The sequence below is a fragment of the Peromyscus leucopus genome, chromosome 14 (genome assembly GCF_004664715.2).
Source record: "Peromyscus leucopus breed LL Stock chromosome 14, UCI_PerLeu_2.1, whole genome shotgun sequence".
Classification (NCBI taxonomy): Eukaryota; Metazoa; Chordata; class Mammalia; order Rodentia; family Cricetidae; genus Peromyscus; species Peromyscus leucopus.
The window spans coordinates 70,672,336-70,696,193 of NC_051075.1; the positions used below are offsets into that span (position 1 = coordinate 70,672,336).

Sequence of the window (23,858 nt, forward strand, 5' to 3'; positions counted from 1 at the left end):
ACACACTCCCTGATCCACCGACTGATGCAGCTTCTCCCTGGAGCATCATTCGGAGACAGCAGTAATGTCTGTCCCTCTCCTTATCTTGAATAGTCTCTCAGCGTCCTTCTCTCAGGGAGAGAGCAGGAGGCACTCTCAAATTCCTGCCACACAGAACCCACAAACAGCTGAGCGGGTGAAGGCGCTTGCTTGCACCAGGCCTGACCACCTCACTGAACAGGGAACTTGAGAACGGAAACCTGTGCTCTTTTCTTTCCCACCGTGGCTGCACACAGGGTCCTGTGGGGAGCAGAAGACAGTCTGGAAGAGACGGGCCCAGGCCTGAGCTCTAGAGAGGAGAGGCCATGTGCCCTTGTTCCCTCACCTAGGATCAGTCTCTAGGGCCTGCCCCACATTCTCTCTAGGGCACTGGATCTGAGCCCCATCTGCACGAATCCTCATCTCTCTATTATGTTACCTGCTGCTTCCTTGCCTCCTCATGCTTCTCCAGGCAGTGCTTGTCTGTTCTCCAACCTGAAATATGTCCATGCCCCCTCTACAGTCACCATCGAGACCCTTTCTCCCAGATGCTGGTGATGCTGTTACCGACCTGCCAACCTCATACCTCACCTCCCGCACCTGAAACTCTTGCTCCATCAGAACAATCATGATAAGCAAAGGCGCCCTGCTTTCTTTTGTGCACATCCTGTCCCCTGCCTAGAATGCCATCCCTGCCCCTTCTGCTTCCCAGGCTGACACCAGCCCCTACTCCTTCTTCATTCTTCGGATTCAGCCCAGATCTCTCCTGCAGAAAGCCACCCTAACAGCCTCCCTCTCCCTACCTGCCTGGGCTGTGCTAATTCTTCCCCTGGGAATGCTTGTAGCACTATCTATCACCCCACATTTCTCATGCTGGCTTGCAAAGTGCTTCATTTCCCTTGGTCTGTGAGATCTTCCTGGACATAACCTACACCTGATTGGAGCTTGTGTCTGCTGTGTTGGCACAGGGCAAGCACATGGGTGTTCTGCAAATACACACATGTTGTTTTCCACACAAAACCTCACTTTCTCACATTGATGACCTATTGGTAACTAACGGGTTCTGGAATAGGGGGTGGCACATTATCCAGCTGTGTACCCACGGGTGAGTGTGCCAGGCTGTGGTGGTGAGTTGGTTCCAAACTCAGGCTCACACAGACAGCCTTAGTTAAATTCTGTGGGACATAAGACAAAAGAAAAACTAGTGAATATTGGGAGAAATACTTGTAAGGAAGAAAGGGTGCTGGCTGGGATGAGAGGAAAGTGACAGAGGATGAGAGAGAGAGAGAGAGAGAGAGAGAGAGAGAGAGAGAGAGAGAGAGAGAGAGAGAGCAGAGTGCAGTGTATACATGTACAAAATTGTCTAAGAACAAACTTTATTTATTATAACAGAAACTCACATTCTCTTCCAGAGTTATGCCTCTGTCAGTATGGCATGGTCACCCATGACAGAGGAGAAAGGCAATGTGACTTATAGGCAACTTCTGAACAAGTGGCTTGTGACCTTGGACAGCAACAATGGCCATCCCTGTGCTGAGCAGAGCCTGTACCACACACTGGATCCCGTGCCACACACCTGCTCCATGTTATCACACCACTCTTCACAGCCATCACAAAGCAGATGACATGATCACTGTCCCCCAAACTCATTATACAAGGGCTCCTTTGGGCTGCAGAGAGGGGCTGTGTTATCACTGGAAAGCAAGCATGCACCACCGAGCAGAAGGGCACCCTCTTCTGCAGCCAATTCTGAGCTCCAGGTAGGATGGAGGAGGCCAGGTGTCGGGTATCATGGATGCTTCTGAGGATGGGGAAGCAGGGAGGTGGGTGGTGGGCAGGAGCCAGGATGACATTCTGCATAAATTTCTGCCTTTCTCCACAGCTCCCAGGTGGGGAATCAGCTTACAGAAACATCTTTGCTTCTCATCTTCCAGATGTTAGCTGTGATAAGAGCAGGCAGTGCTCACTTGGAACTGATTATCTGGGATGAGTCTTCCTCAGGATTCACAGTGTGTTTGCTCATTTGACAACCTAATGACATGGGCACCATGGATTCTTAAGAGGGCAGATGAAGCACATGGAGATTCAACAGAGTCCCAAAGGATGCACAGTCAGGGGCTGGGCTGGGCAGGACTGCCTTTCCACTCTGCCTGAGAAAGCCTGAACTGAAACCCCCTCTGTAGTCCTCCATCCTGAGCTTGGTCCCTTCTACCTCTTGCCTGCATGCTGGGTACCTGTGTTGCGTGTGAGGTCCCCAGAAACAGCTCTAACCCATGTCTGTGCGCTGCAGGGCAGAGACACAAGTTGAAGCCATATCACCGTACTTGCTAACCTTCCCAATGCCTTCCTCTCCTCCTCCTGCGTCACTGCAAACTCCACAATGTGGGAGTGATTGATTCTTCAGCACACCCCAGCCTCAGGGCTGCTTCTGCCCATAGTAGGTGCTCAGTTCAGTTAAATGCCTGCAGACTGATTCACTGAGTAGGTGGTGAAGAACGGACATCCACTTAGAAATTCCAACAGCCTGGTGCCCTGGGCAGGGTGCCCACATGGTCTACAATGCTTCTTTTAAATATTCCTGCACAGACAGGAATGGGTGGCCATTGTGTTTATTTACATTCTAAGGTGCTTAGTTAGTTGCCATGCAGTTGGCTCAACCATCCACCCTGAAGGCTGATTAGCACTGGAGAGCCCATATTATGCACACCGTAGCCAAGGAGAATACCCAGTGAGAGCAATGAATGGTTAAATGGAGAAAGGAAGATGTTCCATTGAGGAGATGCCTGGTGTGTAAGATGCAGAGCTTGGCTAGAGTAATGGTTCTTTGTCTTGTTGCTGTGGCCAGAAATCAGCCTGACAAAATCAGATTAAGAAAGCAAAGGTTCCTTCTGCTTCTTGGTTCGAGGTACAGTTCAGAGACGTCTCAGTGGCCAGAGCTAGAGTCAGGGGGTCACATTGCATTCATAGCCAGGAAGAAGAGAGCAATAAAAGCTTGTGTCTGGGTTTCTTCTTTATATTTAGTCGGAGACCTTAGCCCAAAGAATGGCATCCCTTCACATTAAGCCTTTCTACCTCAATGGATCGCATCTACATAACCCTCTTGAAAACATGCCCAGAAGCTTCTTTTTGTTTAGCTGACAATCAGTTCTAACCATCACAGCCTAAAACATCATATATGTACCTCTGGAATTGTATGAGCAGGCTAGTGCCTGGTGCTCTGGGTTCAGGACTGGGAATCTGTTTGTTCTGATGCTCTAGTCACCCTGGGTTCGATTACTATATCTACCTTTAGAATATTGTTAGTTGTCTTGGGTGAAACACTCATGCCAGGGTTAGTCATTCTTGACATTCTGTAGATGATGATTTTGAAGTCATGGGCCAGCCCATGCAACATTCAAGCCTTCCTACCTGCGTTTTGCTTCCTGTCCAGCAGAGGGCACCCCACCTGACTTCCTTCTGAAAGCAGGTGGTAGTCCTAAGCCTAAGTCTTTCTGGTCTGTTTCTTTCTGTGTATCAGAGCATGGGGAAGCCAGCCTGGGGTCTCTGTGTGACACATGTGGGGTGGTGGAGCACAAGTACTTCCATAAAAGGAACTCCAGCTTTGCTGGAGGCTGTATGGGACACGTCAGCGCTGAGAAATGAAGTGGCCAGGAGCCCACATAGGACACCTGGCAGTGGGGGCAGAAGGGACCGTGGGGAATGAGGCAAAGGCAGCTCACTGGGCCCAGGGCATTCAGTACGGCCTTCAGGATACACCTGACTATTGTCACTACAAACAGCCACAGCCAGGGAGAGGTTGCGTGCTCGAGGGCTGTGTCACAGGACTGAAAAGGTGACTGCATTTGGAGAGGTCTTGACAACCCATACTGCATTGACACTCACTATGTGCCTGCCCCAGAAACCCTGTGGGCTTGCTGTTTCCATCCCTTCCCTGGTTTAGGTGGTCTTCCTGGGAAGTGTGCGTTCCTATGCAATCCTCTCTCCGATTACCTGAGTGCCAGTGTCTACCTGTGCATCTCTGACGGATGCTCCAGCCACAGGGCCTCCCCACTGTCCCTCTGGTACTGGCTCACTGCAGGACCCCATAACACTCTCTTGCCTCTCCTGTGAGTTTCCTGACTGTCCTGTACAATCTTCACGGCACTTACCTGAATTTGTCACAACCTCTTTATCCACAGCTTCGTTTCATCCCTATTGAATGTCTCTCTCTCCCATCTAGACCCAGCATATCAGGAACCTTGTCCTTGAAGAGCTCAATAGGCTGAACTAACGAGAGCATCATGACTGACAACCCGGCCACTCAGAGGTGAGCCCTGCCTCACTCTCAGATAGGACCCTGTTGAAGGGTGTGGGGCGAGGTCTGTGGTCACTATGTTCACATCTCAGGTTTATTGAATGCAGTGCTGGAAGCCAGCGATAAAAGTAAGGACACAGAGCTCTGTGTGCCATCATTCCAGAGAGCTCGGAGGGATGGACATCCCCCCCCCCCGCCCCTGCCCTGCCATTGTCCCAGAAAAGGCTGTGTGGGAGAACAAGTGAGAGGGTCCACTGTTGGGGTGACCAGGCTCTGTTGCCACTGGGCTGATGGAGCCCATCCCTGGGCTCCAGAGTGCCATCCCTGAGGCAAATGTACCCCTGTTGGAGTCAAGAGAGCCTCAAGCAAAGAAGCAAGTCTTGGTATCACCCAGCAAGCACCACCTAATATATGCCTTGTTTCTTGTGCATCACCAGTGTGAGACCAGGCAACAGTTCACTTCCCACCTACATCTTCGTGGGATTTTCAACTTTCCCTAGAAAGAGAAGGGAGTCTGTACTTTTATCTGAAAGCAGTATCAGGAAGGGCTCATTGAAGGAGATGACCGAAGAAGGGGTGTCTCTTGAGCGGACTATAAGCTTGGTGGTGGTGGCAGCCGCAGCTTCTGTCCCCTCTTCACTGACGTCTAGCACAGCCTTGTGAGCAACCTGTAAAAAGGGGGGTTTGGCAGATGTCAGTGGCTCCCATAGAAGCTGTGACATGAGTCTGGTGAAACCAAATACTGATGGTGCTTTCTCTTCTAGGGAGGAGGTTTTAGCCTGAGACCGATGGTCAAGCAACAGGATGGGCTGGGAATGACCTGTGAGGACAAGCATTTGTTTTTCCAGGTACATATGAGTGTTCTCCTTGGGTAAAGCTCTGCTGGGCTGATCATATCCCATGAGGCTCTTTCAGCCAATGACAAAAACATCCCCATAAGCACATCTGACCATCACAGTCTATTATCAAATCAACGTATTAAGCCAAGGACCAAAAACCTGATGGATCTGGACTTGGTTATGGATTGAGGCTAGACAGTGAATGAAGAGACCTTCTGTGGGGTGTGGGGGTACACGGGTCACCTGCCAGGCTAAGAGTCTTCAGATGCAACAATTGCTATATCATGTGGCAACTGAATCAAGCAATTCCTCACAAGAGAACAACAAATCTGGAGTTTTAGATCCAGACTCCTCCCCCACTTCAGGACAAACATCCCATCCACAGGTACAAAAGGCACCTGGACAGTGCCTTTTATTACATGGGCTTGGGAGTTCAGCTGTTGGCAGGGAAGGAAGCGAGCCCGGATGCTCACTGTTCTTACACAGCAGGTATGTGGCCACAGTGTTGCTTGCTAGCAACACATTGGCTCTTCAAAGAAGCAAAGGTTATTTGCTTCAAGAGGGATTATGGGTACCTGTGAGTCAGATTGTGGTGGCCATAATGGCCCAGGCCTGGCAGCCATGAAGCTCGGCCTTTCCTATGTCCATCAAATACTTCAGCCTCTCTAGTCTGTCACCTTCTCAGTAAGATGAGAGTCCTTTGTTAGCTGTCTCTTCCAGCATGGACTTTCTTATAAACATCTCCATCAACTCACTTTAGAAACCTGCAGGAAGCGTGTCTTTGTAATTCCGGAAAAGTCAGCATTTGCGTCAAAGGCGTCGCGGATCCCCATTTTGGGGAGGATAGTTTCCAGGTTGTAGGAAGCAGAAATGGAAAATTTGGGGATGAACACTTTGATCCACCTATGCAGAACAGAAAGGGAATAGATGGGGTCATGATGTCTCCACCTCTGTTTCCATGTGGCATTTCTGCAGACTTTGCTTGCTCCAGCACATTGGTGACTGCTAAAGCAGTCTCCACATCCCAGTCCCAAACTGCCAGGCTGCTCTGTCTGTGAGCCTCCCAGCTGAGCAAGCCCTTCTCTGGGGATCAGAATAAAACATGAGAACCCTATAATCAAGAAAGAACTGGAGGTGAGATGATGGTTCAGCACGGGTATCACAGTAGAGGTCCGTGGTGACATCAGGAAGTGATGGTGGCTCACCTATCAGCCACATCACCTGGCCGTGCCCAGCAGGACTTCCTGAGACAAGAGTGCCCTGCTAATCTCCCAAAGAGACAACCCCCTCCCCCAGAATGTTGTACTGTTGCTGGGAATATACATACACCCTCCTTGTTTTCTGGGAATATACCTACTGTGGGATGGTCTGTATATCAAATTGCTCTGATTGGTCAATAAATAAAACACTGATTGGCCAGTGGCCAGGCAGGAAGTAGGTGGGACAAGGAGAGAGGAGAATTCTGGGAAGCAGAAGGCTGAGGCAGAGAGACACTGCCAGCCGCCGCCATGACAAGCAGCATGTGAAGACTCCGGTAAGCCACAAGCCATGTGGCAAGGTATAGATGTATAGAAATCGATTAATTTAAGATATAAGAACAGTTAGCAAGAGGCCTGCCACGGTCATACAGTTTGTATGCAATATAAGTCTCTGTGTTTACTTGATTGGGTCTGAGTGGCTGTGGGACTGGCGGGTGACAAACATTTGTCCTGGGCAAAGCAGGAAAACTTTACCTACATATACCTACACCTGTCCTGTCCAATATGGTTGCCACTGGCCACATGTGGCTACTGAACAATCAATCTGACACATGCCTACAGCAAACAAGGAGCTAAACTCTTACTTTAATTAATTTATTTGCTTACACTTATTGATTTGATAGGGCTTGGTGTCACGTGTGCAATAAATTGTGTGTGTGTGTGTGTGTGTGTGTGTGTGTGTGTGTGTGTGTGTAGGTCAGAGAACAACTTTTGGAAGTCAGTTCTCTGCTTCTAACTTCGGGATATTGGAGACCAAACTCAGGTTGTCTGGCTTAGAAGCAGGAACCTATAATGCCCGGGGGGCATTTCCCAGCCATCTCACTGTCCCTTAACTTTATTTTATTTTACTTAATTCAAATATAAATGACCGTATGTGGCTACCATATTGGATAGCACAAACCTAGACTTTGGCATGATATCTTCTCCTGCAATATTTCCTCACCCTGGAGCAAACACCACCACTTACTGAGCATTTACCATGAGCCACTATCCTGTGTACGTTCAGCAACATTTCTCTCATTTCTAGAGATGGTTAAGCTTAACTGTAGTGCTTTGTCTACGTGTATAAGCTTAGTTTCTCACAGATATAAAAGCCCAAGTTGTTGGAGAGATACCTCAGCCTTCATCTGTCAAAACCCCTTGACACCTAGGACTACAGATGACTCCCTCTTCTGCTGACCTGGGCATCTGCATTCTCTGGCTCCTTCTGGTCTACCTTCCTTCAGTCTTCCCCATACTGGGTCTTCTTCCTCCACCCAACACTGGTGCAGAGAAGAGAAGAAATCCTGAAAGTGCCCCTTGATTCTTCAGCTCCCATCTTTATCAGTGGTGTTGCCTCCATCAGAAATGCTGGCCCGCTCTGGTCTCTATGTGTTTGTGTCCCACCTGAGCCAAGCTCAGTGAACCGGGACACCACTTGACCTGGGACAATCCCCTCCAGAGAATGTATCTAGCAACCTATTGGCCACCAAGGACCTCTGACCTGCCAGAGTTGAACATACTGCTGCCTTAATCAATGGAATAATTTACTTTCCTTAAAAACCCCTTGATAACATGTCCCAGAACACGATCAGGAACTATGGGCAATGGACCTATCTAGTCTAGACTGGTTTGGGATGCATATTAATAAGGCAAACTATGTGAACTCTTAGGGAGAGCTCCCTATTTAGCAACTCATATCTATGCGTAACTGGGTATGCATGTGATTAAAATGAGATGCGCATACAAAGAGATATGAACAGCAAACAAATGATTGACTATCTGACCTAATCTATTAATCAAAATGGGGAACCACCCTTGCTATGCCCTTAAAAATCAAACTCCTCCTCCTCTTGAACCTCATAAAAGGAAGCCCCAAACAATCGGGCCTTTGAGTAGCCTCAGTTGTGTGACCCACTACCAAACTTGCCAGCCTGTTTCTTTCTGATCTGTATTATGGCTTTGCTTTGAAGAAAGTTTCCTTGCTATTTTGAAATCTATGTAGTCTTGTATTCCATTTGAATAAGAGGCCAGGAGTCTGGAAACATCTAGCCCAGACCCTGGCCATCACCACATGTCCATGCTTGTGGCTGGATGTCATCACTGCCCCCCTGAAGCATTCCCCTGCAGAAAGCAAGCTCCCTCTGCTCATGAGCTCCTGGGCACTTTGCCTGTCTTCCCAGGACATTGGTCCTTATCTTACTTAAATGCCTATTATTCTCAGAGTTTTCTTTTCTCTTCGATGACAAACACCTGAGGAGAATGAAGATGCCAGGGAAATCACACAAAGAGACCAAAAATAAATATTCAATAATCTTTTGTATCATATAATTAATTTCCTCTCTCTACAGTACGTGCAGAGCTAACAACATTGATGTTAGCTGATGTTCATTAGGCACTTACTACCGCCCAGATGTTCTCTACCACTTTCTAAATAGTAACGTGGCTTCAGCAACCTCTAACTCCAGTGACTCAGTGACATTGTGACCCTCACTTTGCAAGTGAGCACCAAAGCCTTGATTAGTTTGCTTTCTTGCTTTCATAAATATAATTTCATAAAACTAATATCACCTTGGCTTCGGGGGTGAACTCTGCTTGGGCATAATACCACAGTGACAGAACAGCTGTGCATTGTAACCTTGGGTGATTCACTGTGGTGATTTGAATGAGAAATGTTCCCCCACAGGCTTGAGCATGGAACACTTGGTCCCTGGTTGGCAGAGCTGCTTGGGGAGGTTATGGGGAAGGGCAGCCTTGCTGGAGGAAGTCGCTGGGGTGGGCTTCAAGGGTTTAAAGCTTTGCCCCTCTCTCAATTCATTCTCTGTTTCATGCTTGCAGTTGAAGTTACTGTCTCCCAGCTTCCTGTCATCATGCCTGCGGCTTGCTGGCATGCCTCCCTGCCGTGATGGACTCTTATCCCTCTGGAACTGTAAGTCAAAGTAAATAGTTTCTTCCTTTGGTCATGGTGTTTTGTCACAGCAACAGAGAAGTAACTAATACATTTACCGTCAAGGAGCCTGCTTCTGTCTGGGAAAGGGGGGAGGGGAGGGCAAGGGAGGAGAGGGGAGGATGATGAAACTGTTTGTGTACCAGGTGATGGTGCAGTTCATTTGGCGCTGTGTGGTCACAGTTCTAAATTCACCGTCCGGCAGGCAGTGGAGGCTTGGCACACTATTATTACTGAGTAGCTACTACCACATTCCCGCCCTCCACCAGCCCGTCCTTGGATGAACAGCTCATAGCAAACATGTACCTCTTCTGGAGTGAGCGGCTCCACTTTCTCAGCCTCCTGGCTGACAGGCTCTTCTCCAGCTCCCACATCTTGCCCTTGCCAGGGAGGATGAAGAAGGCCACGGCATCTCCCCTGTAGTCCAGCTGTAGCACAGTGCAGCCCAGCTCTCTGTCCACTCCAAAAGCAAACAGCTCCGTCTGTTGCATCATGGGAACGTGCACAGTGGTGCCCTCGCTCAGAAGGAACGGGAAGCTCTTGATGGTGTTTGCAGCACTGAAGGGCTGTGTCCAGTTGGCTAGCATGGAGAAAGGAGAGAGGGAGGGAGTACGTCAGTGCAGGAGAAGAGAGGGCTTTTTGTCCCTGCAGCCTGCCGGGTGAAGGCGGGGGTGGGGGTGTGGGAGAGTCAGAGGGATGAGGACCCCTGAAAACTCATTTCTCCATAAAAACAACAACTAAATCACCAGGCCCCCAGAGTTTAATCACCAACACACACACACACACACACACACACACACACACACACACACACACACCGTACCATACACACACCCATACATACATATGTAACATACATATACATACATTACATACATATACATAAAACACACCACACATACATACCACATACCATACACTCCACACACATGCACACACACAGAGGTACAAACACATGCAACACACATACTACACATACAACCCCCCACATATACATAGCACACACACCATCATATACTATACACATATACATACCATACACATATATCACATATCATACACATACCACATATCATACAATGCACACACATGCCACATGCCACACACCTACCACAATACCTCACATACCCCACCCACGCTTGCAACACACACACAAATACACCACACATACCACACCCACCTATCCGCACATGTGCTGTCACATACACACACCTTATACTACATACATATAACACTCCATACACACTTCCACACACACAAATACACCCCAAATATCATGCGCACACACACAGACACACAGAGAGAGAGAGACAGACAGACAGAGACAGAGAGACAGACAGAGACAGAGAGAGCCAACAATGGTCAGAATCAATTCATTTATAACCCTGTAAAATCCTTAAACCCTTACAGCTAACTGAGAAACAAAATATGAAAGAAAATAAACTGTGTCTTGCTAGAAGTTGTGAAACCTGTGACAATTCTAATAGGCTCTAGTACTAGACTATTCTCTGTTCTGTGTAGTCTTGAAAAATAACAACCAGCATTTGCAGCGAAATCAAGACAGGGCTGGACCACTTTAAAGACACTTTCATGAGTCAGCATAGTGGCCCACACCTGTAATCCAGAACTTGGGAGGCCGGGGCTGGAACACTGGGTTAGGGGCTGTCTCAGGCTACAGAAAGAGAATGCATTTCAAAACTACAACAGCCGTAGGCTCATTCCTGAAGAATTTCTTTTATCTGACCTGCCTCCTGCAATACCGAAAGAATGACTTATAAAATCTGTCTGTATTTAATCTGACTTGGAGTTCAGCCAAGGCAAATATCATTTCCCCAAGGACAATTGCCAAGACAGTGGCAGGCAGAACTCTGAGACACCTCGGGCAGCACCTAACAGCTGTGACAAATAATCCACTAACCACAAAGCTTCAGAGGACAAACTGGGAAACCAGGGGGAAGCCCCTACCAACAAAAATGACCGAGTAAGTCCCTCTACATGTCCACCCTTCCCTGAACATGGTCCCAGTCTTTCAGAACTGGGAATTAAAGCCCTGTGGTGATCCGAGGAGAGTTCATCGAGACAAATGGCTGAGTCTTGATGTGAACGGCCAGCTTGGTGATGCCTTTACTGGCACTAGGCCATCCTTTAGCCCTCCTACAGCTCGGCAGTAGTCTAGAGGGATTGTAGACTGGATTAATACAACCAGAAGAGAGGAACAGAGTGTGTGTGTGGGGGGGGCTATCAATGTGTCAAAGAACTACCATGGTGTGACGACGTGCGTGGGGTCACACAACTGATTGAGCTTACTCAGTGCCTAATGCCTTCTCCCTAGAGGTGTGGGAGTGTGTTTCAAATGCAATTGCAGGCAAGCTCCTCACTTCCTGGCTGCCTGGAGGGTGGATAAGAGACAAGGAGGTGGGAATAGGGGGTGGGTTTTGGGGGAAGGCTGGGGGGCAGGAGGAGGGAGGAGAGGGGGATCTGTGGTTGGTATGTAAAATGAATAGAAAATTTCTTAATAATAAAGAGAGATGAGACAACAGAGTAATGAAGAAATAAATATCTAAAGAATCAAGTGTTTACAGGAGATTTGGAAACTTCCAGCATATCTCAAACATGCAGAGGCCCCAGATATGAGTAAAGCTATCGGTGACTTGGGAACTGTCTGGGCATTTCAGAACTCTCACTGCCTGCAGACCTTGAGCTGCACAAGAGAAAATGAAGGGTGAGCCAAAGTTATAGACTGCCTGAGTCTGAGTGTGGATGGCAGGCTGCAATATGCAGACAGTGACCCTCTGCAACGATTGGGAGATCTTCCAGCCTAGAAGACATCTGTGGTTGTAAAGAATTCGTTTGGAAGAAACAGGAAACAGTTGCCACAATGAACAACAGCAACAAGGGTGGACCCTCCGGAAGGGGGAGTGCATGTCTAGAGCTGATTTGCACTATTTACAGTGCTGGGCTGAAAACATGCAAGGGGGCTAAGAGCACTCTCTGCTCTTCCAGAGGACCCAGTTCAGCTCCCAGTTTACAACCTCCTGTAGCTCCACTTCCAGGGGATCTGACGCCCTCTTCTGGACAACGCAGGCAACTGCACTTGTCTACAAATAGTTACCGCATGACACATATATGCACACACATAATTAAAAATAAATGAGAAAATTAAAAAAAATAAACAAATAGGGAAATGAAAAGAAACAAGAAAGCAGGCCCCAAACATTAGGAGGTGTGGAAAGTTAATGAAAGTGTTCCTAAGGAAACCCAGATATGGCTCTTATTAATCACACATGCCAAAGCAGCTATTTTGAACATGCTCAAAGAGTTAAAAGAAGGTGTATTTAATTAAGCATCTGCTTACAATAAAAAAAATGATTTGAAGTCATTACACAGAGTCCAGAGTTAGAAAATATGGTAACAGAAATGAGAGTGTCACTACAGAGACTCAACAGCAGATTAGAGGTAATGGAAGACAATAGCCAGTGAGCTACAAAATGTATCAGTTACATGTATAATATGAGGAACACTGAGGAGAAAGATGGAGGAAGAGGATCAACACATCAGACCTGGGACACACCGTCAAGCACAGCAATACACACCTTATGGGACTCCCAAAAGGAGGAGAGAGAGAAGGGAGAGGGCGGCTATGGGAAGAAGTAGTTATTCAGAAGCTCCCCAAATCTGTTTGAAAAACAAAACAAAAACCTTGCAGCACAGTCAATGATTTCCAAACCCAGACATGTTATAATCAGTCAGAAGGCAAAAGAGCTTCACAAATGACTTGTCACACTTCAGGTGGCCGCAATAAGATCCACCGATGACTTCTTATCAGAATAAATGAGGATCACACAGTAGTTGGAGGAAGCAAAACAAATGGGCTTTTACTTGTGCTCTGGGAGCCTCTCAGGCTGGAATGAGACAGTAACAGAGCCATACAAACAAATACCAGACCTCAGTAAAGGAGAGCGTGCTGTTAAACACGAACCAGAAGCCTGGGAGCCATGTGGCCGGGAATCCTACTGCTTCATTTGCTTCATTCAGAATGCCTGAAATAGGCAGGTTGCAGAGACATAAAGTAGATTGCTGGTCTCTGGGAGGAAGAGCAGGAGTTGGGGAGCAACCCCCCTTATTGGGAGGAGATGGGATCTTCCTTCTGAGGGGGAGAACGTTCTGTGGAATTACAGAAAGTAACTGATATCTGTCTTCAAAGCTGCTGCTCATTGGACATCAGAACAGCACTCCGTAATACATTGTGTCCTGGTAAACAGCAGAGAACTAGACAGATGTGAGTGACAGTCACCTACTCCCAACCCAGCACGGCCTTGGTGAAGATGCCAGCAACCAAAGACACTGACTTGAACATTTTTAAAAGGTCTTATGCTGTGTGCATGACCTCTCATTAGAAACAAACCAAACTGGGTAATATATAGCAAACGAAGATAACTCATAAGTGAAGAAAAGCAGGTCTGTTCTCTTTCCCTCTTTTCTGTGTTTGGTGAGTGTGTGGATGGATAACTAAATTAATGGGCAGACTGGATTGGTTAATAGAAAAATGCATGTATGGAAGAAAAGTCGGATGGATGAGCTGGTGGTTGGGTAAACAGAAAGATGGAGGGAGGGTAGGAAGCACAGTGGGGAGGTGGAAATGGGGGGGAAGGAACCATGACACAGTGGCTCACACACTTCTGAAGTGCAGGCACTCAGTTTTGGGCATGTTTCTGTGAGGCTTAGTGTACTTAGTGATTGCTAGCCAAGCAACATAGACAGGCACACAATGAGCACTTAGTCCTTGGCAGATCTTTTCCAGCAACACACTTAGGACTGTGGAACAAGGGGGTGGGGGGTGGGGTGGCGGGGGCGGGGCTGGATGATTTGAAAGCCCATGCTCATACAGCTTGGGAACAGTGCCATTCATGATGGTGTCTTTGTCAACAGCTCTTGTGAGTGACAGACCAGCTTGTCCACATTTCCGAACCTTTGAAACTGTTCTCACTGTAGGGTTGGCTTTTTAAACCGGCCTGTCAGGGACCCTTGTGACACTGCTTTAAAGTTTATAGGGAGTAGTAAGGCAGGTGCTGGTGGCAAAATACAAGCCCTTTGTCTCCCAAATAGTTCCAGAGCACATTTTGGGGTCCTCTTTCCTGAGCTCGGTGCCAGCTAGGTCTTTAGCACAGCCCCTTGCTTCATGCTAAGACAGTCGCTGAATGAGGCCCCATGACAGTTAATAAATGGCAGCTGGGAGAGAGAACAGAAGTCTGCCAAGGATGTACAGGTAGCTGCTTGCAAAGCTGATGAGAACTCAGGCACACCCTCCCGTCTAGGGCTTGTTTTACATACTTGTTTCCTTGACTACACAACACCAGAAAGAAAAGAAATGTTGGGCTAGGGTTGCGTCTCCGTTGGTAATAGATTTGTGTGGCGCACACAGAGCCCTGGGTTCAGTCCCCATTGCATAAATGGGGCGAGGTGAACACACCTATAATCCCAGAACTAAGGAGGTGAAGGCGGGAGAATCAGACATTCAAGGTCATCCTTAGTTACACAGCATGATGGAGGCCATCTTGGAACACATACGACCCCAACTCAAGAAGCAAATGAACACCCAAGTAAATGGAAAGGAAAGGAAAGGAAAAAAGAAAAGGTAAATGAAGAAAAGAGAAATAAAAGAAAAGAGAATCTCAACCTCACCTTTAAAGAAGATATGGTTCACCAGGACCGTGGCGGTCTGAGAGTCAAGGTCTTGGATTACATCCACCACCTTCCCTTTGGTCTCCTTCTCCACATAGCTGTTGATCCGTGCCTGGGCAGTGACAGCGTTTGAGAAGTCTTCAGAAAAGACTTTTGTCCCATAAAGCTTCTTGACCCGGTCCAGAAAATTGGCCTGCAGCTGCAGCTCCTTCCTGATGAAGAGAACACTGCCCATCCGCAAGTCCCGGTCTTTGTGGCATGCATTCAGTGAGTGGACCAGGTATTCGAAGCCCAGATGGATGGTGGGCTCTGGCATGCCCATGAGGTCGAAGCCAAGGCTGCGGAGGATCTGCGTCTTGGTGGCTGAGCGGGCCCCCAGGGACAGCATGGCCAGGGAGGTAGAGATACTCACAGGAGAAAAGAGGACATTCTGACCTGGGCTTTCCTGAACCAATCTCCGGTACAGGGAGAAGGCGAACATGGTGTTGCTGGGAGACACCTTAGAGGCTGGGTTGCTCTTCATGGAGGGAGGGCGGGGGGACTCTCTGTTGCCGGGATTGGAATTGGATAAGGACACGCAGAAGATTGGAGCAGTGAAGCCAACCCATAGGAGAACTCGGTAAAAGGAAGGGCCCATTTGGAAGGAAGGAAGTCTGTAAAATAGAAGGGACCCATTATGGGGAGGTAAGCTGAGGGCCCAGGTGGGGCCTCTCACTCTTCTATGGAGTCTCCTTTGAGCTTCACAGAAATCCTGTGGAGTCAGTGCTGTGTACATTCTGATCCTACAGTGAGCAATAAGGCCTCCTAAGGGTGTGGCTGTGTAACTTGGCACAGGTCATAGGTGAGGCTCTGCACTAATTGGGGTACCAGTTAGGGCTCCATCCCAAAGCCTGGGCTTTTCACTGTTTCTGTTTCCTCCACTTATGTTTTCAACCATCAGGACACTGAAAGTGTGTTACCTTGCAAACATAAGGACCAAAGTCCTGATCTTCGAAGTCAGGAGTAACTGCCATCCCTTCGGAGATGCCTCTACATTTTCTTAGCCCTCTGGATGGATGGGGTCTTTGCCTCATTGCCCTGTCTATCCCCAACCACCTGCATTTCTTGATGTGTGCATGCTCCTGAAAACATGGAAACCAGGGCCTGGGGCTGTAGTTCAGTGGGTAGAGCATTTACCTAGCATGCACTAAGTTTTAGGGTTCCATCCCCAGCACCACATAAACTGGACATGGTGGCAAACACCTGCAATCCAAGCACTACTGGGAGGTAGAAGTAGGAAGATTAGAAATTCAAGGTCATCTCTGCTACAGAGGAGTTCAAGTCCAGCCTAGGCTACTCAAGACCCTATCCCCACAAAAGGAAAGAAAGCCAGCCTTTAGTTCCAGCACTAGGGAGGTAGAGGCAGAAGCAGGTGGATCTTTGTGAAGTTGCAGTCAACCTGGCCTACACAGAAAGTTCCAGGCCGGCCAGGGCTATATAGCGAGACTCTGTCTAAAAAAAGAGGCAGGTATGTATGATAGGGTGTGTTTGTAACCCCAGCACTGGGGAGGCTAAGGCAGGGGGACTGCCATGAGCTCCAGAGCAGCCTGAACTACATAGCCAGATTCTGTCTCAAAGTAAGGGAGGGAGGGAAGGAGGAGAGAGGGAAGAGGAAAGCATGGAAGGGAAGGAGAAACCCAGAACAAACTGTTCTTGGAACTGCGAGTTCCTGGTGCTTTTGAGTAGCTGGCTCCAGCCAGGGCTGCCCACTCTCCTCGAGCCTCAACTAGAAAGACATTGGAATGTGAGGAATGGGGGATCAAAGTGTTAGAGAGAATTAAGCTTGCTCTAAGTGTTTTTCCATACTCAGTGAACTGTAACCCAACTTGTTATGTAGACAGACTGTAACCCATCAGTGTAAAAAGCAGAGGGAGTGATAGCCAATCACAGACAGCCAACTGTTCAAACCATGGGCAGATCAGGTGGTCACAAACCAGTCAGGCTGCCCCCAGCTCACCTGTATTTTCTATAGGTCATCAGGTTGTCACTATGAATTAAACCTGTCCATGTGGATTTTATTTTATTGTATTGTTTGCTTTCTGAGAGATTCTCCCTGTGTAGCCCAGCCTGGCATGAATTTGTATTTCTCCTGCCTCCACCCCCCAAATGCTGAGATTACAGGTAGGTACCACCATGCCTGGTAGCTGGAGAACTCTGAATGGTTTCTTATCTGAACTATTGCCTAATTCTGTCATTATAAATAAAGTTGATTAAGGTCTGCAAAACCAGGGCTTGAGGAGTTAGCTCTCAGTCAGTGAAGTGTTTGCCTTACAAACAAGAGGACCTCAGCTGAATCCACAGAGCCCAGGTTTAAAAAGCCCAGCACATTGATGCAACCTTATAATCCCAGCTCTGGAGAGGCAGAGACCCATAGAGGCTTGGGGCTTGCTAGCCAGTCAGCCTAGCCTACTTGATGGATGCTATACCAGCAGGAGACCCTGTCTTAAAAGCAAGGTGGATGATACTACCCATGAGATGACACCCAAGACTGTCTTCTGAACTTCACATGCCTGGGAACACATTTGCATATACACTCATGCACACTCATATACCTGTATACACACACACACACACACACACACACACACACACACACACACACACACACGAGATATACAGAGTTAGATCTGCTGCCATCTTCTCTTTCAGCAAGAGTAAGTGCCTCAGTGGCAGTAGGAAGCTCCAGTGGAGTAGGACTGGGTCCACAGTAACTCTGACATTCATCACAGGCAAGGAACCCAGCCCAACCTCGGTCTTCAGGCTTGTTTTTGTAAACGGGAGTCAACCTTACAGGGTTAACCAACTGAGTACAGTGGGTGCCCTTTAAATGACTTCCATCATTGCGACGGCTTTAATTGACTTTGACAAATTTGATTTAGGGCGATTTTGTGCAGCAGTCATTCTAGGCGTCCCAGCCCTGTTCAGTTCCTAAACCATCCCCAAGACACCTATAAGAATTCTGCTTTAACACACTTATACAGAGGCCCTGTGGCTTGACGCTGAGATTCTGTGAGAGAGGAAAATAGAGGACTAAAAGGCAGCATGGGATCCGGGCCAAGTCAAAGAGGAAAAGAAAACAGCATATGTTCCAGCAAGTCATGAGCTTCTGAAGTCTATGCCAGAACATTCTCCTTATTTTATAACCACTTCTCTATGGTCTAGATAGCCTTCACTCTATCACCCTTTTATAAGTTCCTTACCCTCTGTCAAACTTTGCTCTCTGATCTTACACTACAATGTGAACAACTTCCACTTATTCTTGTCATGAGGACACCTTTAAATTTCACTTCTGACTGAGAGGGAATGACTTCCCTCCCCAAACAAGAATTTAGCCAACAAGTGAAACAATAATTTCATCAGACACAGGGAAGGGAAAAGGTAGGAGGTCCTTTGCAAAGAACCACAAAAATACCCACAGTTACTCATCTGTGTCAAATCTGGCCTGATGGGATGGCCGAGCACTTCCTGCAGCATCTGATATGATTAAACTTAGAAGGGTCTGCATGGAGAATCCTTTTACAAACTTCTAATTCTGCTTTGTAGTCTTGCATGTGTCTGTCTGGAAGCTATCTCTGCAAGCCACATTCTCTGGTCTCACTTCCTGGCTTCTTATCAGTCTGCTCTATGCTGACCCTAAGATGACCAAGCAGAGCTCAGTCTCTCCCTTCTCCAAGATACCATACTACAGGATACCAGCCAAGCTCTAAACTGTACTCTACTGCCACCTCTTTTCTCCCTTCCCCTCCTTCTCTCCTGCATTGTCCTGAAGGCTCTGTCCCCTCCCCTTCTGACTATGTGTCCTTCAATAGAATGGTTCCCAGAATCTCCACCATCTCTGCCTCCAGAGCCTCTTGGGTGTGCAGACAAATACTCTCTGAGGGTTGGCCTCTCCTTTCTACCTCGATGCTCAGTGCTATGTCCATCTGTTTGCCCATATTTGACAATAATAGCTGTCCACTGTTGTCAGGAGTTATTGTCATGAGCTATTGCAGGCCATGACACAATTACAGCTTATAGCAATTGATAATTCAGATGCCAACCCACCAGACGAATGGTTCTCTGATGGCAGAACCCTGTTAGGCAGGGTCCTCAGGGCCACAGGCTCTGAAAAATGGGTTGCTTTCATCTGTAATTTTACTTGTACAATAACAGCTATGATATCTCCCTATTATCATGCATTTTCATATAATGTGCACATGTAATCTCATGATTACATCTCAATCTTATGGACACACATATTTGTGGATGGTCAGAAAGATGACTTCTCATTTAGCTGTATAATTTTTGATGAGTAGAAACATTTTAAAATATGCTTCATAACTAGATCTATTGTCCCATGCGACTGTTAGACACTTAGAGGTCTGTTCCCCATCCTTGGCTTACTGACAGGGAAAAATGGCCAAATGAAGTGTCCTTGGGATAGATTAAAGGCAGAACTTTCACAGATTTTATTCATGAGTGAAATCGCAGATGTTCGGCCTTGTTTGGATCAAAGCCCTTCAGAAGACTTATGGCGAACTAGAGTGATAGTGTCTAATTAAGGTTATTAACACAAGCAGCCTAAGAAATCATGCCAACCCTTCACTTGCCAAGTCTAGCTGATAAAAGACTTATGTCTCAAGCTTATCTAACTGACACTGCACCACCGGGCTCTGATCAGAGTCTTACTCCTGAAACCTTGAAACCTTGTGTTGCCATGGTAAATGTGTTATTGCTTACCCAATGAGATGTAACTCTTGTAATTTCTTCAAGTCTCCGGAGAAAAGTGTATTTTCTCCGGATGGGCAAGAAGCTGGGGGATTGGAATTAGAATTGGGACAGAAAGTTAGAAAACTAAACAGATTTAGAACTACAGAACGGAAACTAAAGAAACAGAGCTAAGAAATCACAAACAATTGGAACAAGAGATTTAGAATTGAAGAAGATCAATAAAGAGACAGAACTGGAGCAGCACCCGTGTGAGTTACTCCGTAAACTCTCAGACTAGACAAAGCATAAGTTCCCTTCGCTTCTCTGTAGCTTCTGACCTCAACCCTGGAGGGGCTCTTAGGAGCTGGACTCCAAGGCCCCTGTTATACTGTGAGCTACCTCCCACCAGCCTCTCCGCTCCTTTGCCCAGCAGTATTGGTTCACTTCTCCATCACCCCAGTGTTCTCCACCTGACACGGAGGCTCTGATGGGAAGGGAGATGATGTCTGCATAGCGCCAAATGATGCATATGGAGCATTCATAACGGGAAGGGGCTTGAAACAGCTTCTCCTTCTTGCTTTGTACTTGGGAGCAAGAAGATACAGAATGTCCCTGACTATTCCTGACCATCAGAGAGGGGATGAAGCTGAAGAAAGAGAATATCGGCTGTACATATGGGAAGAGGCTGCCTCTGTCCCTTTGACCTCAGGCAAGCTGCTGTATCTTGCAGAAGCTCAGAGGAAGGAAGTCCCAAAAGGCCCTTCCTGAAAAGCCTGGGATCCTCAAGACCCCAGTTATCATAGTCTCGGAAAGCATCACTAGCCAAAGCTCATCCTGTTAGCTTTCAAATCCAGCCTCCTTCTCTTCGGTCTTCCAGAAGACAGCTGCGGTACTGCCACGGCTGTCCCAACTCTTGTCTCTCTCCTAGCCCTGCTAAGCCCTTTCCTCTGCCCTGCTGTAGCTCAGGTGTATGCACAGATCCTGCCAGTGAGCTCCACCTGTTGGGGGTGCCAGGGACACTGTCTTTCCTGGGCTTGTCCCATCTGGGCCCATCCCTCCATTAACCTGGCTTTGTTCCCACCCTCTATTGTCTCTCAGGGCGATTACTCAAATGCCTGCCACCCCTGTCACTCATCACACTACACACCAGGCAACTTCCTTATGTGAAGCTGGCATGCCACTCCCAGTTCCTCACAGTCCCCTTGGAGCTCAGAAGAGACAGCCAAGCTTCTGTTACGCAGGCTCCTTTGTTATATGCCCACTCTCACCTGCAGGTGCCCAGCTGTTCTGTCTGTCATTTTATAGGTGACCACAATTCCCAGTCTCAGGTGCTTTCTGACCCTGATTGGGTGCAGAGCGTTCCATCCAACCTGTACCCTTCCCCACCTGGTGACCCAGCTTCTGTAAGGTGTCCTAGCCTGGTGGGTCTCAGTCTGGAGAAGTTGGCTCCACTGCTGGTCTACTTACTTTCTGCAAGAAGACATCTTTCCAACAGATCTGTACCCAGAAGCAGGCACATGCAGCCATGTACATACACACATACATGCATGCAAATATGCGTCATTACCCACAGCCAGCCTTCCCTCCCACCCTGAATCAAAGACAGACCCTCAGCCAATGAGCTTCTTCAGCCTTCTGTGAGAGAGGATACTTTTCTCTCCATGTCCACTCCACCAGCTTCCACCCCCCTTGTCATCATCCTGGAACCCCCCAATTCCATCTTCTCTACTCAATCTGCCTTCTCTCCATCAATCTGGATATAGTCTTTAAACAAGCTCAAGTGTAGTCACAAGAAAGAACCCAACAGCCAGATGCCACCTCCCTCCTTTTGTGCACTCTGGTGCACTCCTTGCCCATCTTCAAGCACCCTTGACCCTGCACCCTCGTTTTAAACTCATAGTCTGGCTTCTATAACCATAGAAACCTGACCCACCCAGTGAATGTGTCTGAATGTTCACCTCACCTGCCTTCCTTGTAGTAGGACAACAAAGGCGACCTCAGCTCCTGCTCCAGTCAGCCCTTAGGCAGCTGGATTTTGTTCAAACCTCTGCTCCTCCTCCTCCTCTTCCCTCTCCTCCCCTTGATGGGGTCCAGTCCTCCAGCTGATCCTTATAAGCCAGCAGGCCTCAGCTGCTGGCTGGCAACTCTTTCTTCTCTCCCACAGATCTCACCACACCCACAGCTTCATTGTGAAGAGATGCAAATGAGAGAGCACTTTTCATCTTCAGCCAGGTCCCTTCCCTCTGAACTCCTGCATCTCTAACTGACTAGCTGCCAGCACCTCCTGATGTTACAAGCAAGTTCCAGCGCAGTAGACTAAACTGGAATCAACTTTCCCAAACGGCTGCCTGATGAGAGTCACAGACAAACCTTTATCGGCATCTGCATCAGTGGTACCCCATCCGCCAGGCTGCCTGATCCTCAGAACCATCCTTGCACCACCTCTTCCTTATTCCCAGTGTCATCCATCACCAGGCCTGTCAATAGAACTCAAGTCAAGTCATGGAGAATGAGGAAGCATCTATGCGCAGATGACTCTCAGGTAGCCTGGTGGATGGTGGTACATTGATGCAGCTGCACTGTAAGTCTTGTTGGGAGGGGCTGTCTCCCTAAAAAGTCTCAATAGCCTGCCAATCCTGGGATATCTGCTGTTCAACTGGCACAGTGGAGCCTCTTCAACTCTGTTGTCTCAGAGCTCCTCAATCTCAACCCCTTTAATCCTATTCTGCCCCATTTTGGGATAATGACTTTGATTTTGGTTGGACCCTGTTCCTGGAGTATCTTTCTTCCAATTTCCCCCCAGTGAACTCCTATGTGGTGTTTGGGTCCCAAGGCACATTACTGCCTCCAAGAAGCTGTCTTTGACGACACGCATGAGGAAAATGGCTCCCGTAGATGTCTCTATGCTACCATGAGCTTGTAGGCAAAACAATTACCACTGTTGTGATTTCACATCTGTGTGTTATTGAACACTGTGTGAGTCAGGGCTCTTGCCGGTCTTGTCCTCCCTGATGACCTACTGTTTGGCCAACACTAAATGTTCTGTGAGTGCTTGCTGAACGGGTCACTGAGCTGAAATTGAGTTAAATGAGCAGCTTGCCTCTGAGGAGTGGTGCTGACAGGAAATGGACGGGGAGATCAGGGTGATGAGAACGCTTTGGCTCCCTCAACGTGCCAGGAGCACAGAAAATGCATGGTGAAGTTTGGGTTACACTTTTGTCCAAAGCAGAGGAACTGAGATTGGACTTATAAATGGGTATAAACAGATCCCCACTCCCCACTCTACCCCTCCAAAAAATGAGCAAAAAATGTGTAGAACCACTGAGACACTAGGAAATGATATATTCAAGTAAGACCATCCAACTGGAGAGCCCATGGGAAGCTGGGAGATGTCACATAGTGTCATTGACACTGAGCTAATTGTGGTTTAAAGTTGCACTAGACTAATCCTAGAGCTCAACCACATGCCTTGATAAGACCAGACAGCAAAATAATAATGTCACAATGGCCAATATTCAACCCCAAATTTCTAGACAGTCAAAGAATAGTGTTAGCATAAAATCATAACTGTGCTTTACAGGAAATGTAAAAAATCACTTACTCTTAGCTATGGCCAGAAAAGACAGATCTAAGTGGCCCTGAATGACACCCTCCACCATGGAAAAGGCTACACATTATGGTCCTGTCAAAAAAAGAAAGTCCCAAACAGTTCATATACCAGTGGCTTTGTGGGATCCTTGACTAAGCTATAATACGAGAAAATCTGTTTTTATGAGATTCAGGTATTTGTCACAGTCTTAGTTTTGGAGTTGGTGGAGGGCTGAGGTCTGGCAAGATTAGCTGTGCATACCAACTGAGTGGGTAGCAGGATATAGAAGCTGATAGCAATTGCCTATTAAAAGGGACTATAAATAGTTGGGATTACTCTGGCCCTTGATCTGCAGCATTCCATTTCTCCACAATCATGATGTTCTAGTCACCCTGGGTCAAGCCCTTGAATATGCTGTGGCTTCTCCACAGAACTCTGGTTCACAATAGGAAAATGTTACTTGATGCCAGAAGAAACGTGAGGTGACAGGAACAGTCCCAGTCATGACTTTACTCAAGGAATT

At 47.6% G+C, this 23,858-nt stretch overlaps 1 protein-coding gene across 1 annotated transcript; it reads right to left on the reverse strand.

Moving 5' to 3' along the window:
- Nucleotides 1–4,384: 4,384 nt before the first annotated feature.
- Nucleotides 4,385–22,034, reverse strand: Serpina9 (serpin family A member 9). Its single transcript, XM_028888293.2, has 5 exons — nucleotides 21,710–22,034; nucleotides 15,019–15,671; nucleotides 9,643–9,916; nucleotides 5,907–6,054; nucleotides 4,385–4,980 (listed from the first exon to the last, which is right to left on the reverse strand). Exons 2-5 carry the CDS (start codon nucleotides 15,653–15,655, stop codon nucleotides 4,780–4,782), a joined length of 1,260 nt encoding a protein of 419 aa, XP_028744126.1. The 5' UTR covers nucleotides 15,656–15,671; nucleotides 21,710–22,034; the 3' UTR covers nucleotides 4,385–4,779.
- Nucleotides 22,035–23,858: the final 1,824 nt, after the last annotated feature.